General features: G+C 38.3%; 1 protein-coding gene across 1 annotated transcript; it reads left to right on the top strand.

The window, feature by feature from the left end:
• Nucleotides 1-15,865: 15,865 nt before the first annotated feature.
• On the top strand, nt 15,866-18,638 carry LOC121631000 (retinal cone rhodopsin-sensitive cGMP 3',5'-cyclic phosphodiesterase subunit gamma-like). Its single transcript, XM_041971597.1, has 3 exons — nt 15,866-15,954; nt 17,467-17,625; nt 17,725-18,638. The coding sequence occupies exons 2-3, from the start codon at nt 17,483-17,485 to the stop codon at nt 17,840-17,842; spliced, it is 261 nt and encodes an 86-aa protein (XP_041827531.1). The 5' UTR covers nt 15,866-15,954; nt 17,467-17,482; the 3' UTR covers nt 17,843-18,638.
• The last annotated feature ends 351 nt before the right edge of the window (nt 18,639-18,989 follow it).

The raw sequence follows: 18,989 nt of genomic DNA, 5'->3' as shown, positions 1-18,989 counted from the left end.
ATTGGTACATGTAACTCCAATTAAGAAACTGTGTGCCTCTGTAAAAGATGGTGGCATTATTTGAGTTGGTTATAATTTAGCTTTAATCTTAAGGGAAAGCAGATTTCACAACATTTGTTTCACAAGACATGTAAGTTTCCATTATATTTGCGTGTGTTGGGTTTAAAACTATTTTTAAATATCTGTGTTTTAAAGTAGAAGTTCTAATATTGTAAAGTAACCAGGATTTGACTGAAGAGGTGCTTAGCTTTGACATATGAGCTATATCTTAATTGCTGAGTAAACTATTTAACTAGCCTTCAATGTAGTAATAAATGAGGTTAAATGGGAGATTTACTACACTTTTTAGTGAATCACACAGATGTGTGTATGTGTCTGTTCATGTTTTTGTTGCTGCAGATTTACCTGCTTCTATTTCTCATAAGGGTTCTATCCAACATTTTTCGTTTTATGTGCTATTTACTTTAGCCCCCCTACTGCTCTTCAGGTGCCAAATATAACAAACAGACCTGCAGGGCATGCAACCTAACCCATGAGGAATTTTTCTTGCACTCTTTCATAAATGCACAGAATCAGATAACGTGTGCAAACAGACAACACAAACAAGTGATCACAGAGAGTGGTTGTGTTTATAAAAGGCTGGCGTGTGCCGCGATGATGTGAGAGTACAGGATGGAAAGACTCAGCCATGTGCAGTCTGCCACTGAGGAATTTCCTCAGCCGAGATCTGACTATGGTTGTTATGCATGACCACAAACAGACTTACTGCAACAATCTGCACTGCATCTGTAAATCAGTCAGATATCCAACTCTTGCCTCTGGTTTTTGTCTATTTTTTTCTCTCCCTCTACCCTTAGGTAACCTGTAAACCCCCTCTATGTATTATCTTCCACTCTCTGCTCCCATTCCCAACATTAAAAGAAACAACAAACAAAGATGTCCCATTCTCTGCTGCTGGTCTGCAACATTTTCTCTTGGCTCTGTGTTCCTGCTAATTATCCAAAGCCAGAGTCCAAGTCCTGGACTGTATTTGCACTTTTTGGGATTCTAAACTTAAACTTTACAGCTGTACTTCAAGCTGTCCACAACCTAAAAATAAAACATATAAACATGCAAATATTATTGTTAACACTAGATATTCATGCAAAGGGGTTCATAAATGGGTAAGAAATGATGACCTGTCAAGTGCATTTCACCCTCTGTTTGTCTATTTTCTTTTTCAGACATCGCCCCGACACTTCATCTTTTCATATACCCCTTTGTGGTTGTCACAAGCAGTTGGCATAATGATATGTATGCACAACATAACAGGCTAAGCTGAGAAACAACAAATCGCCCATAAGTAGCTTGTGACACGCAGACAGCTGGTTGCAAACAGTGATGAGAAGCCCCAAGATGCCACAGTTGCACCCGACAACCCTTCAGTTTCTTCCTGGCCCACATTCTCCTGGCATCAAGAGCATCAAGTGTCAAGTTTTACCCAGTGTAAAAGAACAAGGTCTGAGGTTGAAGTCTTTCAGCAGTACAACAATATAAAGCAGACCTACAGCAGCATAAAGGACTGAGTGTGCAGGGAAAGTTGGTCTGCACTGACATGTGACCTAAGTACCAGAGGTTTTGATGTTGGCAATAAGAAGCATTGAGAGGATGTTCGGCCATGAAGGACTACAACCTGGTGTGGCTGAACATGGCTATAAAAGTGGCTTCAGCTATTGAACCAAACCTGGTTTCTGACTCTAAGCAATGTCAGACTTTAGAGAGAAACTTTCAGAGAAAACACTATTTGTTTAGATGTTACACTAGTTGAAAAACATTACCTTCATGAACCTTGTGAAGTTGCAGTGATTTTTCTTTTAGTCGTGTCTCTCAGCTAAAGGTTACATAGTGACCCAGTAATAGACTGTACGGATGAACATATTATGATTTATTTGTGCATAAATCACAGGCGCTATGCTCCCACTGGGATACCACATAAATTAGAGGTTTCTACAATGTGATATTATGTAATAATATGTCCTAATGTATTATGATTGTCCATAAGTAATCAATTAGTCCTAAGCTCAGGCCTTAACAGACAAGTCTCTCCAGTTCATTATGAGGCTAGATAATGGTGTGCAGTGGAATGCAAGTCCACACTGCCAGCAAAACCTCTGACTTTATTCATAGCTGACTCTGGTATGCATGAAGTGTCTGTAATGCTGACCTGTGGTCAGATACAGCAGTGTGGAACCTCAGTAATCTGCCCTCTCTAACCCTTTTGGCCAGACTGGCTGACAAAAAAGTGAAAGGAAGATTTTTCTCTTTCTCCATGTAGAGGCTCTGTTAAGTGGGACTCATGCACCTCCTAGTGGTGAGAAATGATAACTACAAGTGGAAATAAGACTTGTATGGAATAAACCGGTTTTTGTACTACTGTATATAAATAAAAATGTGATAGAAAGTAAACATACACCATAGATTTTGAGGTGTGAGCTTAAATGCTTGTTATATACATTTCTTTGGCTCTATTGGCCTTGTCCTGTCTCTTTTGATTTTTGGTCTAGATCCACATATTAGACAAGCTTAATTTCCTCTGTAATACATCAAATCCCCTTTTCTTTCAGCAAATTAAATGTCACACATTTCCCTTATAATAAATGAGACAACATAAAAAGTATGTGTTTGGACATTTTTTGGCCTTATCTAATTGTCCCATCATGGATGTGAGCTTTAAAGAAAAGATCAGTTCCCACACATAGAAAAGTTTCTCCATTTCTTCCTCTGAGACCATTCATCAGAGTCTTTCAGAGTCTTTGGACTTAAAGCTATTAAGCTCGATAAGAGCCATCTCTCTGGAGCTTTTTTGACCTCTTCCTGACTGCCTGAGAGCTGCTGGCTAAGACTTCTAATGAGATATTAGACCTAATGGTGGTACCTGGGGAGGAGTGTAAAGTGTTATTCCTTCCTTTCTTCTTCCCTGTTCCTTCTTCTCTTGGAACCCCACTTCAAGACTTCTCTATTTAACTGGGAGATGAAACATCTCCCCATCAATCACTTTGTTCTGTTGACCTTTCTCTTGATGTTTTGTTCCGTCTTTCTACCACAGCCTGTCATTCCTTTGTCTTTGATTTTCTGTGGGACCTCACTGTCATACAATCTGTCTTTTCTATTATATGTCTGCATATTGCTGCAGTGTGAGTGGTTGATGGACTGAAGAAAAACTTCCACTTTTTTCCTCATATGCCCACAGCTGAGATTTAAATGCAGAGGAAGCTTTCAAAGTTCATTGAGGTACAGGAAACAAGATATACCGCAGCAGAGCTGTATCCTTATGAATAAATGCCCCCATGAACGGATCAATCTGGAAATGTTGTTGCTGTCTCAAAGAAGAAATCCAATTCAGGATGAATGGTTAGTAAAAATTAATTGCTATCGGGTAGTGCAACATTTTTATCTTAAAAAGACATAAGGACTTTAGAGAATGAGTGGGCAGAGGAATGATAAATACCCAAGATAAATGCCCATTCTCAAAAGGATATATTTAACAGCTTGTCTCTGTCTGTTTTATGAGAAGCATCCATGGGACAATGGTGCATGAATATTAAAATGGAAAAATACTAACCATGTGTTAACTATAGAAGCCAAGAGCAATCCTTCCTGTAATTACTGTGTTTATTTTTTATGCCATTATCCAGCGATCAAGAGTTAATTATTCCATTCCAATTATTTCATTATTTCATTATTTGAAGTTTTCATAAATTAAATTTTCTCATTATATCAAGAAACTGGTCTTTTCTTAAAATAACCACATACTGTAACTGGTTATTACAAAACAACAAGTTTTCTCCAGATCATGAGATGATTAAAATAACCTAAAAAATTAGTTGTTAGCACCTAATTTAATCGGTAATTGTTGAAAATGATCACAATCTACAACAGTACATTAAGGCAACTATGTGATATTCTATGTGCTTCCTTAAACAAAGACATCTTTTTGCTTTATTTCCTTTTTTAAAATTAAAATCAAGTATAAAGAGTGCTAAGCATTAAGAGCAAACAGAGTGATATTTCAAGATAACATAAATAATTCTGTAATCTCGAGGAAACAGTTGTTGTTATCTAAAGATAATGGGATACTTAAATCATTATCTCAAGATAACAATGTTAAAAACAGGCTGTTTCTGAAGTTAACATCTAAACTTACGTACGTATAAATTCCAACACTGACCATGTAAAATGAACTCTTAACCCTAACTATTTAGGAGTGAGAGTGAAGCAGAAAAGTTAAGTGACTTTTGAAAACATTGTGTCGGACAGGTTTTACGAACATGATCTTTAGAAACTGTGTCTGAATATCATCCTCCACCTCCTCTACATGAACAAATACAAAGTGTGTAACTGTTGTCGTGTTTTAATCCACAGTACACAATAGATGACCGACTCCCTATTCTCCTGTTTCCTGCTCAGAAGATGTCAGCTGAGGGGACATCCATTAAAAAAAAAAAAAAAAAAAAAAACATCAACCTGAAACCAAACACTCTTTCAAACACTCTTTCCATGTTGCATGCTCGTCATTCAATCACCTGAAACACCTGTTACTGCTGCTGTAGCAATTTTAGCACCAGAGGCTATCAATTCCACAGTTAAGCTAGCCAAACCAAAGTTAGCTTAGCTTACTAGATTTTAGTCAGCAATAGCTTGTTTGTCAAAGACATTAGATCATTTTAGCATTTTGTTCTTTTGAGCTAACTTAACAATAACTTAGCTATAATAACAACAAGAGCTTAGGTTAATTGCTAAACTGTTTTACAAGCTTTTGCTATTTTTGTTTCTAACTTGGAACTCGAGCAGGCCACAATAACAAGGCAATCTTGCTGTTCCACTTAAACTGAGCAGTTCGTTCCCACTTATTTTAGATAAAACTGAGTATCTCCATTTCCTTTGGTATGAAATGTTTAAACACTGCTGTCCAAACAGAAAGCAACTGGAAAATCAGAGCATACTCAGTGTGTTATGTAGCAGGAATATTGCAGTTGAAGAACATTATGAAACATCGATTTGTAGTAATAGCATGTGGATATTTGACCAGGTCTTAGTTATTTAAAAATCTGCCATAGCTTCTTTTTGTGGTTGCCTCCTGTCACAGTAGATCCACAAATATAATACACATAATAATATGATTAAGTGATTAATTTACCTGTTATATTTAGATGCAGAGAAAAAACTTTTGAAAACAAAATTTTATGTCCCAAACTGTAATAAGGAGAAAAAACTCAGCAGAATAAGTTTTTGATTAAATTTCATTGGCTCATACTTATTATTAAACATTCATATTCACCAACTTTCTATGTCAGAGTCTAACTTTGGCTGTTAGACTTTCCAATAAGAAATATTTAGAGCTTTTGAAGCTTTGTGCTGACTGAGGGAGACACCATCGTGGCCTTTTAAGCTGTATTTATCGGGTTCAAGGGGTTTGTTTCACTGTCATTTTAAAATGCTCAGTGTGGCATTGTTTTTATTATCTCACAGCTGCTCAAAACTTATAGGATTCATAATGTGTATTCCTCAGCCTCCTGCGCATTTTAATAAGTGCCCTGAAAGCTAAAATCCCTGCATTGCAAAGTTATAGCCTTTGTGAAGTATTAATGAGTATATTACTGCACTGTGAGCTGGAAATGGGATGTTTAGATCGCTGAGGGCAAATCCGGTCTTGCATTCATGTGGGACTGAATAATGAAGCCGAACAGATTTTGAATTTGTGGGCTACAACTGCAGACATAAACATATAAATAGGCTTTAATCTTGTTCATTAGTACTGCCATCCAAACATGTGTGTGTATTTGTGTGTGACTGAGAAAAAGAGAGGTGGAGGGAGACAGTTATGAGAATGCTGTTATGGCTTCAACATTATTAAAACTCAGACTCGGAACGATAGCTTACTTGATGCATAAAATCTGCACGGTGACTTTTAACTTATCTTGTTTTTAAGTATTTGAATTTTTGCTTTTATTATAATTTTTTGGTGATTTTTGCTTTTTGTTGCTTCCTTTACTACTTTTAATGATTTTGTTGCACCATCTGTATTGCTTGTGTTTTATTGTACATGACATGTGCTATACAAATAAACTTGCCTTGCCTTATTTTTTTTTTTCATACCTTTTTTTCTATATCTAATGTAGTTGTCATAATCAATCTTTTCATTCCATTCGTTTTGTCAAAGCCCAACAACACATGCAGAATTTATCAGGTCTAGAGGCAGTGAGGAAATGCAGTAAATGTGAACGATGCTAAATGAAAGACAAAAAGGTGCAGATGAGCTGGAGGAAAGCTCTTTAACTTGTGTGATAAACAGCAAAATGATAACAGAGTCACCCTTATAGTGTGCAAACCCTCTCAGCACACTGAATAACCTTTTGTTTTCTTATTTCTCCTCCATTCAGCTCTATCTATAATCTGTCACCACACTTTGCTGCATTCAAACACAGGCAACACACACTCTGTCTTTTATGTCCCCTTTTTTTTCCTCTCTTGGTTGCTTTTTGTAGGAGCCTGGTAAATTGATTTTCAGGCAACGCTGAGCTTCAACGAGAGATCTCTGTGAAATGTAGGTAGTGAAAAATCTAATTACAGCGCAAGCATTCATGATCCACACGTGTTGTGCATTCCAACACAGTGAGATACATTCACCCCCGAGTGTGCTGCTAATATTTCTGCCTCGGCAGGACATGCGACCTGGAAGAGCGCAGTATATGTCTGCACTTTACTACAATACAGTTTGTGTTTCTGGCTTTTTTTAGGCATCATTACCCTCTGATAATTACTTTGAATACTGTTTCTGGCTCTTTCCAGGCTCCAGGAACGCTACCACCTACACTATCCTGTCTTGTGTCATGACAACGTCAAGCTCTTTCACTTAGTGATATCCAATTAGTCTCACCCTCTGAGGAAAACACACTACAATCTAATGAGTGTCCTTAAAGCTTAAAGCCTTGATTACAGCCACGTTACTATGTTGCAGCTTCGCCCATCAGCCCTTTTGCTTTGTAATCTTTTGTATTTCAGTTTCGCTTTTCTTTTAAATCTCTCTGACCACAGTGAGGAGCTTGCTCGACTGCAAACGCTACGTGGGCATCTCAAAGCATGAAGGGTTATTTGGGGCATCTGCAGGTCAAGTTTACTCTCAGTGCATGTGCATCACTCTTCCTGCAAGACTCACACATAATTTAGAGATTTTCTCTTATGTGTGAGAAGCAGGTCTACCTCAGCTTTACACACTAATGGGTTTATGTTTCTCTCTGCAGCTGAGCAGCTCTGCTGTCTCTATGGGGAGCCATTCATTTAATGCAAGTGATAAGGAATGAAAACTACATTTCCAGCTGTTACAAAGGGGTTAAAGCTACGAGAAAATGCACATGAGGTCGGAAACATTTGATGAAGATAAATATAATGTGCTTGCTTCAACATCTGGTCCACACAGAGCAAGAACTCTTGTTTTTCTTTGTTTTCTGAGGACTTCAGATTCATGCTGAGGAGCTGCTTGCTCCAGTAGTTCAGAACTTACAGGAAACTTCTGCTGCTGTCTTTGCTCACCCTCTCAGATGAGTGATTCTCTGCAGTCTCATGTTTTTGTAAATCTGCTTTGCAGTTTGTGGCCGGCTGGTTGCTTTATGTCTTTTTTCATGTTTCACATTTGTTTTAGGATTCTGCTCTTGGCCAGCAGATTGTGTCCTGCTCTGAGGAGCTTATTGATCTCTTGAGATTCCCTATGCAAGCACAAATGTCTCCTAGTTCTTCAAAAAGGAAGTCCAGCGGTGTGCAGCTCAGCAGGAGAAAACATTTTATATTTTACTGTATCATCATTATATGGGAAGAGCCTACATCATGCAGGCTAATACAGTAGCTTCCTCCAGCATTTTTAGTGTTATTTTACAAAGAGAATTATTAGCTCAGCTGTGATATCTGCTGCAGCTTTTAAACATATGGCATAGCACATGTCATATGGACAAATGATTTATGCTTGTAAATGAAAGTATGTGTGTTTGGATTAGATTGTGGTTGGTGATGAGCATGAGTTATTCATTTATGCTGCATCAACTATTCAGCTGTTATATTATTAAAATTTAAGTCTTTTCATAACATTTAAACCTTTCATTAAGTATAGATCTAATGTGTTTACTTCACCTTCATTAGATAAAATCAAATAATCAAGGACAAAAACTGATCGTGAATTATTTAGTTCTTGCTTCCATTTCTTTTTCATAGAAAGTCAAGGCTGCAGCAACTCACTGTGCTCAGCATGTTTTATGGAAGAAAATCTCAGTGTTTATTCATCTATTTTATATTCTGACATGTTGGCTGCAGGGCAGCCAAGTTGTTGGCCTGATGTCTCTCCTCAGCACACTGTTGCCTCAAATGAAATATGGAAAACAAATGATTGCACACCCACTTGCTTGCTGCTCTGCATGCAGCTCAGCTCAGCCTGAGAGGCAAAGGAAAAATAGGATTTTATGACAGAAAGAGAACTTGCTGTGATCAGAAAGATGATTTATTTATACACAGTAAGTTTATGTTTTCCCTCTTAAACACTGAAAAATTGGAGAGGAAAAAATGCAAATATGAGCACCAAATAAAAACAAAACAACTACTTTCTACATATGATTTCTTTAATAGAAAAAGAAGACAATGGTTTTGTTTGTTTACTTAAGCAGCGGCAGCTTTTAGATAACGGGAGGAGGAGGAACAAAAGGCTTTCTAAAAATGTCCACAGAAAGGCTGCGTGACGATAAACGATGTAAGCCTGTGAAATGAGATTCAGGTCAATCTGCCCTTCGGAGAATTGTTTCCTCTGTTCAATTAGTTCAGCATGCTGACTTCTTAAGGTCTTACATAACACTGACACACAAAGGAAAATTGGCATCACCTCCGAAAGAATGCCAAAATTAGAAAAGCTTTGGCCATTAACAAAAGTATAAATGATCTGTTTTGTGCAGCAATAAATAGGCTAAGAAAGAAGAAGAAGAAGAAAAGATTTACTTTCCCCTCCTGAAAACACACAAGTTACTAAAACCAAGGAGTCAACAGGTTGACAAGCAGGAAAGACTGCTTCCCAGAAACTGAAACAGATGTCAACAAAACAGCTAATTCACTAAAAAAATAAATTAATTACTTCTGGAATGTGCTGGTTGCCATTAAAGCCAAAGATTTGCTCTAAAACTGACGGGACTTTGCACCTAAAAGCTTAAATGAGCACGGCAGAGAAAATGGAAATGTGTCATGCATTTGCATTTCAAGTGAATTTCTGTAAAGCCAAGCTTTGGAATTTAATTTCATGGCTAAAAAGTAATGAGTTGTGTAAAATTCAAAGCACAGGATGCAAAAATCCACACAACAGAAACAACAATAACCACTTTGTGAGGTTTACAAGTCTGTCCCCTTTTAAAGCAGATGCATGGGATCCCCAAAATTTTGAACACTGAGTAAAATGTGAATTTAAACAGAATGCAGTATGGTATATTAGTATATGTACAGCAAAGCAAGTCAAGTAAAGCAAAACCTTCACAACTCTTTGTTCCAGGAGGTGAAACATTGCTTTAATTGATTGATAAAGTGTAATTCTAGACATTTTCCTTTTAATTTATCCCCTTTTCTCAATATTTAATTGCTCAAACAAACTTGTGTAGAGATGATGGGGTGGTTGAACATTAATAGGGACACATGAAGAATATTTTGAGAAAACTCTTTCATTTAATTTGAGAAAAAGTCTCATTCAGTAAGTTGTTCAATATTTGGCAACATCACAGGCTTAACATCTGAGTAAAGTTCTACATCTGTGGTTGCTGTCCCTTTGAAGTGGAAATTCAAGACTTTATTTTCCTCTTTTTTGCTTTGCAAATTACAGCAAATTCATCAGATCATAAATATCAGAAGATAAAATCAAAAGAACTTTTAGTGCTTCACCGATATTTTGTTCAACAGAAATAAAAAAAGTTTCCTACCAGGAGATTAGAACCACTCATGTAAACCCAATCCAATGCGATAATTTTAGATGTTGATGCATGTTAATATAGACTCATTCAGTAGATGTGTTAAATAATTTCAAACTGATGGTACATGGCAGATCTTTTTGTGTGCATATGTTATTTTATTGCAGCTTGGAAGGATGAATGTTGGATTTTTTATATTTCTTATTACTCATTTAGCAAAACCTTTCAAACGACGAGCAGCATTAAGCTTCCATGCAGTAGGAAACCCTGTGGTAAGCTTTAAGTACCAGATCTATTTAAAGGATAGAGTACAAGCAGAAAAGAGTAAAGAAGTGTAAGTGCATGTTAGAGGTGTTCCTGCAAGACTCCTGCCTTGTTAGCAAAGCATCGAACATGAAATGAGAATATAATAAGCTTTGATCACTTTGATTAAACAGTTGTATATTTTATGCTTTCTATATCATCTAAATGAAATTTAGCAAGTGTTGCCATGTACATTAGATAAAACAGTTAATTACTTATTATCAGTTATCAGTTACTGAGATATTTCTGCCTGGTCTCATACAGGCTGCTATTGCAAATCAGGTGTAAAACTGTGTTATTTGTGGTTCTCAGTTCCATTTCATGTTGTAAAAAGATAACACCATTCCCTGTTATTTTACCCTAACTCTAGTTATTTGGTATGTTATTTTAGCTTGAAAAATTATTATTACATGTAAAAAAGGTCCAAAGTGGTGTGTAATTCGCATGCACTGCCATGACATGTTGGGTATTTTTCATGAAAAATATCCAACATGATGATTTTAAAGGTAAATATTTACCTTTAAAAGATCAGCTAAATGATGTTGTTGATGATGATTGGCATTTTTAAAGCATAAAATTAGAAGAAAAGTACTTTAAATTAATATATTTCTGAGACAGACCTAAAGCGGTTTTAGGTCCTGTGTACAAGCAAAAATTTGCTAGTTGGTTTTTGCACAGACTGTATATGTAAAGAGGACCTCACCATTCCAACATCACTGGTCTGTGAACTACCATTTTGAACTCTACAAACCAGCATACTGGTCAATTTAGAATGATGTACCTACAGTATATTTTAGGACGAATATTTAATGGATAATCAGAGACTAATTGGGTTCAAAGGACACAGATTTAAAGACACCAGGGTTTTTTTCAGGAAGCTAAAAGACCTTTACAAAGACTGGGTCCTTTTGTATGATGTCTAAGGTTTAAAGTCGAATTCACTCAGCAAGATATTAAGCCTTTTTTTTTTTTTTTGTCCAGCATCCTAACATACAGAACGGTGGTCTGCGTGCCATATTTTGCTTAACAAATTTGCTCTACCAAGGGAGACATGTTATATACATGGCTGCCTTTGATATTTTTATTATTTTTATTGTAATTTTATTTTCTTTAGTTTTTATATGTCAGTACCGAACCTGACAGGGAGATAGAGGAAGAGTGAAGAAAAAAAAAAAAGGGGGGGGGGGGGGGGGGGGGGACAGGATTAAAATGTGTAAATAACAGTTGTCTAGGCTGCCTAAAATACACCACAAAAAAACCCCTAAACAAAACAATATAAACTACCACAGTACTACATGATACATAAAGAAAATAGGATAATGATGATGTGAAAAAGTACAGTAGTCATCAAACGTACCTGCAGAGAAACGTACCAACACACAAACATCAGCAACATCTAGTCAGAAGCGGATGGGGAGACGAGCACGTTTGTGAGCATGCACGTGTGCACGTGCGTGTGTGGCCATGCAACAAGGAAGAAATGTGTGCTTGCAAGGGGGCCATGATCATGCCACACCTCGAAGCATCAGTGGGGGACGGGGGGAGCCCGAGGCCCCAAAGGCCCAGCAGGTGCACAGAGCACCAAGCCCATGACGGCCAAAGCAGACAGAGCAGCGGCCCACTTAGACCAGAGCAGAGGGGACCCCAGACTGGAGCTTTATTCTAATATCTGACAAAATGTTGGCAGCTCTAGACAAGAAGTCCAGTTGTACAGAGCCGATTAACAAAGATGTCCTTGTGTTTTAGTGTTTTATTTCCACTTTTAGGCAGCAATCAGAAATTACAGCCAAAAGCTTGAAATTGTTTTAAATGACATGAAAAAGGTGCCTGAATCGACGCGCTATTTGCATGGACGGCCTTGAGATCATATAAAATAAACTATGTGGAATAATCGGAGCCTTGAGCTGCTTGTGGTTGTGTGTTTGCTGTTGGTCCTTTAGCTGTACTCTGCCATGAAAACAGTAATATTGTATTAGATTTCTGTAGTGTTTTTATTGCACCCAAAACTCATACCAGTGAATCCATTGTTCATTCACCAGTCAATCCTCAACAATCACCATTACACAATCATACACCAGTGATGCCAACAAGGAGGATGAGGCATCTCGTCCAAGGATAAAATGACTGGAACTGAACCACCAACCTTCTGCTTCCACAACCTGCTCTACCACCTGAGCCACCCCACACCAGACCATAAAGTAGATCAGCTGTGTTGGTGTAAAAGATTTACACAATGACTATTTACAGACAGAGCTGTAGTCTCAGCTTTTTTTTTTTTTTTTTGCTATCTAACATTTTTGGAACTGCTGTGAAAGTATTTAAAATCAACCTAAGTCGGCCCCTTCTGGCTCAAACCAATCTTCAGCCATCAGCATCAAACCACTGTAGTCAACACTGACAGTTATGTGCTGTTAGGTTTTTGGAGGACTGCTACAGAGATTCAGATTCTTAATTGTCATTGTATGATATCACAAAATTAAAAAAAAAAAAAAGTGTCTCTGTGTCTATGTGGGCTGAGGACTGCTGCCTCTGTGAAAGTATAAAATAACTAAAAAAACACCTTTTCTTGACCGCAGCCCCTTTTGAAGCTAAAATATCTCACCTAAAAATGTGTTTGCCTCTCAGTTCTCACACTGGAAACGCAGTCGTCTAAAAAAAGTAAATATTTGCTTCTGCCACTAAAAAGATAAATGATCAACTTAAGAGTAAAACCCAATGAAATAATATAAAATCTTGATTAAAAACAGTTTTGAGTTTAGAGGCCAACACTGCTGCCTAAAAATGGAAGATATCAGGTGAGAACGGAACGTGTTGCATGTTTAAAGTAGGCTCTGTAGGTCTGTGACCTGCTCTATAACTTAACACTAATACCTCCATCTGACCTCATATCCACCAAACCAGACAGTCTGAGCTCTCTGCCCCTGTTCATACATGTTATGACATGTGTAGATGGATGTAGTTCAAACAGGAGACTATTACTTGTCAAGGTAGTTAAATTTTCTTCGTAGAAGTTTCCTTACTGGAGCGACGGTCCAGATCATGGCTGCTGACAGTCCAGAGTGACACCACGTATGGTGGTTTATTCCTGTCTAGACATATTTTTTAAATGTGTTTTTATTAGTTAAGAATAACCACTCGTGCTTTCTTTGAGCTTTATGTGTAGCAGGGAGCAAATGTCCATTCATCGCTCTGATCGTATGTCATGCACACATGAAGAGTTTACTGTGCTGCTTAGTTCAGGCAGACACCCAGAAACCCACAACGAGGAGCATGTTTGTTTAAGTCATATTTAGCTTACGTGTACAGAAATTTGACAAGCTTTAAATGTTCCCTTCCAGGCCAAATATATGACGCACACAAAAACACACACTGCACAGTGCAGCTCTAAAGTCTTGCCTCCGTTTTCTGTCCCGATGCCATGTATTAATGCTGTGTCCCTTCCTTAATCTAATTAGTAGAATAAGTATTAGTGAGTTTTACAGACAGAAGCTGCGAAAGGTGACACACTGACCTGTAAATGAGTTTGTCATTATTATTTATTATTAAATAAATGGGTAAAAAAATGCTAAAAATCCATAAAGATCAGGGATATTTCAGCTTTCTTATTATTATTTTCATTATTATCTTGTTTTCACATAATTATCACAAGAATTATTATCAGTCATTACCGATATTATTTTTATTATTGCTTAGTATTTATTTTTCTTTTATTTCTTTCATGTTAAAGATGGCCACTTTACAGTGTGTGCTCGTTTTCACTGACACTAATATAAACACAGTCAGATGGTAGATTCTTACTGTAATGGCCCAAATTAAACCATTACATTACAGTGTGTGTTGTACATATGCAGTGTGTGTATTAAAGAGGCCAGGTCCTGCCAGTCTTCCGTCTGTTGTTAAAGAGGCTTATTCATTCTCCTGGCCTCCTTTAGATCCAGGAGCCCATTAACGGCCTTTAAAGCCTCAGCTGACACATGCACAGGATATGACCAAGCCTAAACCCACATCAGTTCAAATAATCTGGCTCGGTTTGTTCCTTTTCTTGAAAGGAAATGAAACTGAAATGGTTTAATAATGTGAATAATGCAGCTCTGAATATGTCAGTACATCTGTTGCTTATTCTATAACCCATTTGAAGGTTCGCTTATGGCATCCCAGGTCATCACCTCACCACTTTAGTTCAAACTCAAATGACTCCATGACTTCTTCAGTCAGGCCTTAGGATAAATTGTGTAGCTGTAATGTAATGAAAATTCCCATTACATCTAAAATGTATGCATATGCAGTAAAAACTAATTCCTGTATTTGTGACCTCTAGACTATTGCAACTATTGGAACAGACAAAAGGAATCTTAATTCTCCCACATTAGCTTCTCTTCAATGGCTCCCTGTGAGAATCTAGATGAGAATCTTATATTTTATATCCATAAAGACATCATAGCTTCGCTTTATCCCAGCAGGCAGAGCGCTTTGCTCCCAGGCTGCAGGTTTACTCCTGTTTTCTAAATGTAGAGAGTAGCAGAGCCTTCAGCAATCCTTTGCTGTAGAACCACCTTCCAGTTTGGCTTCAGGAGGGACACATCCTCTGTACTGTACGTTCAAGCTTAGGCTTAAAACTTTCCTTTTTGATCAAGCTTACCAGGTGCCTCTGAGCCATAGTTGTTCTGCCAGCGGACCTCCCATTGTTACTGTGAATGCTTCTCCTCTGTTCTAGTCTCTTTAAAAGTTGCATTTAGGCCATTTTCATGCAATGAAATACAAAGATTTTCATTAAGCAGACAGAATGAAGAAATACTGATTGATTATTAAGAAGCATGAGGTTAAAGGTAAACATGCCCTTTCTTTTGTCTTAAGGCGTCTCCATGCAGCAACCAGCTGCTTTTCTGAGTCTTCTTGACAAGCACCAGGTGTTAATGACTGTTTTATCATTCTACCATCGGTCCTGCCAGCATGGATGCCTGTTTCTCATAACAAGTGTGCAAAAACCCCAAATCATGAAGTCTAAACAGACATAAAACACATACTAAGTTATTCAAAATACCTGGAAAATTATATGTGAATGAAGACAAAACAAAAAAAGTTGAGTCTGATTTTTCGAGGTCTCAGTCTGGTCATAAAAAGAAAGGCATGTTTTTGTTAATTTTTTACTCCTTAAATAAAATAATGTCTAAAAGGGTTAGCTTAAAATGTAAATATCAGCATATAACAATTTGTAATTTTTGATTAAATCTTGTCATTTCTACAAGGTAAGCTGGACTTTTGTTTGTTGCATTAAAAAAAAGCCCCAACAACAGCTCACATGTGAACACAGCATCTCACATGGACATGAAACGCGAGCGGTAGATTGTCTCCGAACAGTACAGCTAAATGCAGGAGTGCTGGGGTTTAGAGGGATAAGCCGGTTAAAATCTTTCCAGAGTGATCTCTGACATAGTCTAATGGGTCGCCTGCTCTCCTTCTGTAACATGGCTCGGCGGGAGGGCAACGGTGGGATAATGATAACAAGGGCACTGACGAGAGGGGAGGGAGGCAGAGGAAGCTGGTTTGGCTGACCTTTACCAGTGACCATGTGACTGGAAAAGAAGAGGACGTGGGGATTAGAGATGGAGGTATAAAAGCAGAATGTGGGCAAGCTGAAGGAGAAGACACAAGGAGCTCTAAGGAGAAGCCTCGCAGAAAACTCTAACAGGTAGGAACCAACGCTTCTGCTGACTTGACTAGCACTGACTCAAGAAGTCTGACTTTTCATCTATTACTAGCTTCTGTTAAACTAGCCTATGTTTACAGTGGTGTATAGATCAGGAACAGTGATAGCTGCTTTGGATTAATTCCAAAATAATACAAAGAATTTGGGTAAGGGTGGTTTTTGTTCAGCAACTGTGTGTGTTTAACTACAACTGTTAAAACCAAAATTACACACCAGGGGTCACCAGCTCTGGACCTCTTGGGCCACTATTCAACAGGTTTTAGAGAATTACCTAATGCAACAAACCTGATTCAAATCAAAGGGTTCTCCAGCAGCTTGTTGTCAAGTTCTACACAAGGCTTTTGAAGACCCATTAATTTTAGTCAGGTGTGTTGCAGCAGGAAAACATCTAAAACTTGCATGATGTTGGCCCAAGATGTCCATAGTTGTTAATTTCTGCTATACACTAATGCAAGGAAGAACTTTATGAATGAATGAGGGACAAAAACAGTCTGTCCATTAACTTAAAAAATAAAAAAAGCCTCTGTAGAAAAGAAAAAAGGAGTTAGGGAATTATAACAGTATCATTAAACTAGCATCTCATGAGAAGGAGGCAATGATCTGGAATCAAGAATAAAACCTTAGCTAATGAGGAAATGCAAATGCAAAAAGACATTGCTAAAAAGCCAAAGACAGGGCACATGTGCATGGATTTTCCAGTGCTTAGAGAAAAGCCGATTGACTGTGGGAGCAACAGTCATGGCAGACAGATGGCTAATAACCTGTTGGACAGCATCACTTCAGTGCAGCCTGCCAGAGGAATCATGTACTCAGGAAAAAACTCTAGTGGCCCAGATCTGCTGCTGCTGATGCAGGAGGTGCATATGTTTACGAGTTACATAATGGGCCAAAGCAGTGTTTTTCACAAAGTAGCCTAACAGGATTAGCAGTGTCAGCAGTCAGCGGAACAGGGGTGAGATGTAGGCTTAGGCAGGACACTGCTTAAGATCTGGTTTAAGGTGATAAGTGGAACAGACAGGGATTATTTTTTTGTTTTTCTAGAGATTGGCAGTGGCATACATTAACACTTACTGACAGTTGTAGCCTCAGTTGATTAGCAAGAGACTAACAATGACTAATCAAACCCCCCCCCCCCAAAAAAAAGTAGATTTAACTGATCAACTGACCTCAGTCCTGAATAATCCAGTCAATTTAAAGTTTGGTATCCTAGCTGCATACATATCCACCCCCCGGTTGGAGCTGGAGAGCTGATGGAAAAGTTTGAGGTCAAGAATGAAGGTTGTTTTCTTGCTGCACATGTGAAAGGGCAATTAGTCAGTCGAGGATTGCAATGGGATTAGAGCTAATCTGGCTGTTTAACCTAATCTGCATAATCTCCACTGATTGGCATTAAGAGCTGGATGAAAGCAGGATTAAAGCAGCAAAGCAGAAGGCAGAAGAAGCCACAGGAGGAGAAGAGGGCACGTTTTCTTAAATTTCTTCTCTTTTTCACAGCAGAAACTCAGTAGAAATGAACGCAAGTCCACCTGCAGGAAGCGCCCTGGCCCCCGGTGGCGCCACTGGCCCCACAACACCCAAGAAGGGACCACCCAAGTTCAAGCAGAGGCAGACTCGTACATTCAAAAGCAAGGCCCCCAAACCAGGCCAGAAGGGGTAAAAATCCCATTTACAATTCTGTTTCTGTTTATCTCTTCGATGCACACAGTCAAATCAGACTGCAGCCTCTGATGTCTGTGTTCCCTCTTCTTCCAGCTTCGGTGACGATATCCCTGGCATGGAGGGTCTTGGCACAGACATCACAGTGGTGTGCCCATGGGAAGCCTTCGGCGACATGGAGCTCAGCGACTTGGCCAAATACGGCATCATTTAAACTGCCTGCCTTCCTTGCCTGCCTGCACCTTTCCTCTGTCTGATCCTCTCCTCCCTGCCTTCTGTTCGTCCCAGCTCGGCACTCCGTCATAAGCCTGCCGGCAAACTCCCTAATGTCCTCTCGTCTATCTACCTCATGCCTAACTCCACTAAGTGGACAATGTTATTTTTATATTATTATGATAATAATATGATACTGTTTACAGTATGTATATATACTTGAAATAAGAAGACGAGAAAAAATCTCCACTTACCTTTTTCCCTTACCCATCCACCTAAACTATTACAGATGAACTTTCCTCTCTTCCTCTGGACTTTCCTCTCTTCCTCTCTGTGTCCCTTCTCACCCATGGCAACGGATGCAAGCCAAATGCTAGCACAACACTAGCTTGTATTTGCTTCTACATGTCTGTTAAAATGTAAATATATGTTCTCAGAGCTGTACCTTTTTACCTTGTCTTCCATCTCACCTTTTGTACTTCCCTCTTTTGTTTCACATTGTATTTTCTACTCCTTCTGGCCGATGCTATTGTAAACACCAGGGGATGCCAGGAGAGTGTGCAACATGCATTAAAAGGTGAAAGCTACAATGCACTTTCAAATGATCATGGAGGAGGAACTCCCTTTTATCTGCTCCGTCTCCCTCTCTCCCTGCTGCTATCTGAACCCAGGTCCCTCCTAAGAGAAAATAAAGACATATACTGTATGTGTTTTGTGTGTGTAAGCACAATACTACAGAAAATGTACTGTGAACTGGTATTTACTGTAGCTGCAGTAAAGTGTGTCTATTTTCAGTACTCATGGTGTCCCTCTCTTTTTTATTTATCTGATACACAAAATGCAAACAACAAAAACAAAAATAAAACATGGTGGGGTAAAGGTATTAAATAGCTTGTTTTTAGATTAATTTTTCTATGAATGTAAGGTTTAAAAACTTTTTCCATTCATGTCTCTTAGCTCATTTAGCATCCGATTGGCCAGTCTTTATTAAATCACGATAGCCATAACAAGTCATGCTCATTCAAATGATATTGTAACACATAGTACGTAACCATGTTTATATAAATATATATCTGGGAAGGTTAATTTGATTTGCAAAAATGCATGAAGTAATATAAGCAAGACAACAGCTGCAACAAAGTCTGAGT

This window comes from Melanotaenia boesemani, chromosome 2, assembly GCF_017639745.1.
Source record: "Melanotaenia boesemani isolate fMelBoe1 chromosome 2, fMelBoe1.pri, whole genome shotgun sequence".
In the NCBI taxonomy this organism is placed as follows: domain Eukaryota; kingdom Metazoa; phylum Chordata; class Actinopteri; order Atheriniformes; family Melanotaeniidae; genus Melanotaenia; species Melanotaenia boesemani.
The sequence above is the reverse complement of the archived record's forward strand: the minus strand, read 5'-3'. Positions and strand labels throughout refer to the sequence as shown.

Coding starts and splice junctions, on each gene's coding strand:
- LOC121631000 (XM_041971597.1), top strand. CDS start 17,483: ATGAACGCAAGTCCACCTGCAGGAAGCGCCCTGGCCCCCGGTGGCGCC. Junction 17,626..17,724: donor CCCAAACCAGGCCAGAAGGG/GTAAAAATCCCA, acceptor CTCTTCTTCCAG/CTTCGGTGACGATATCCCTG.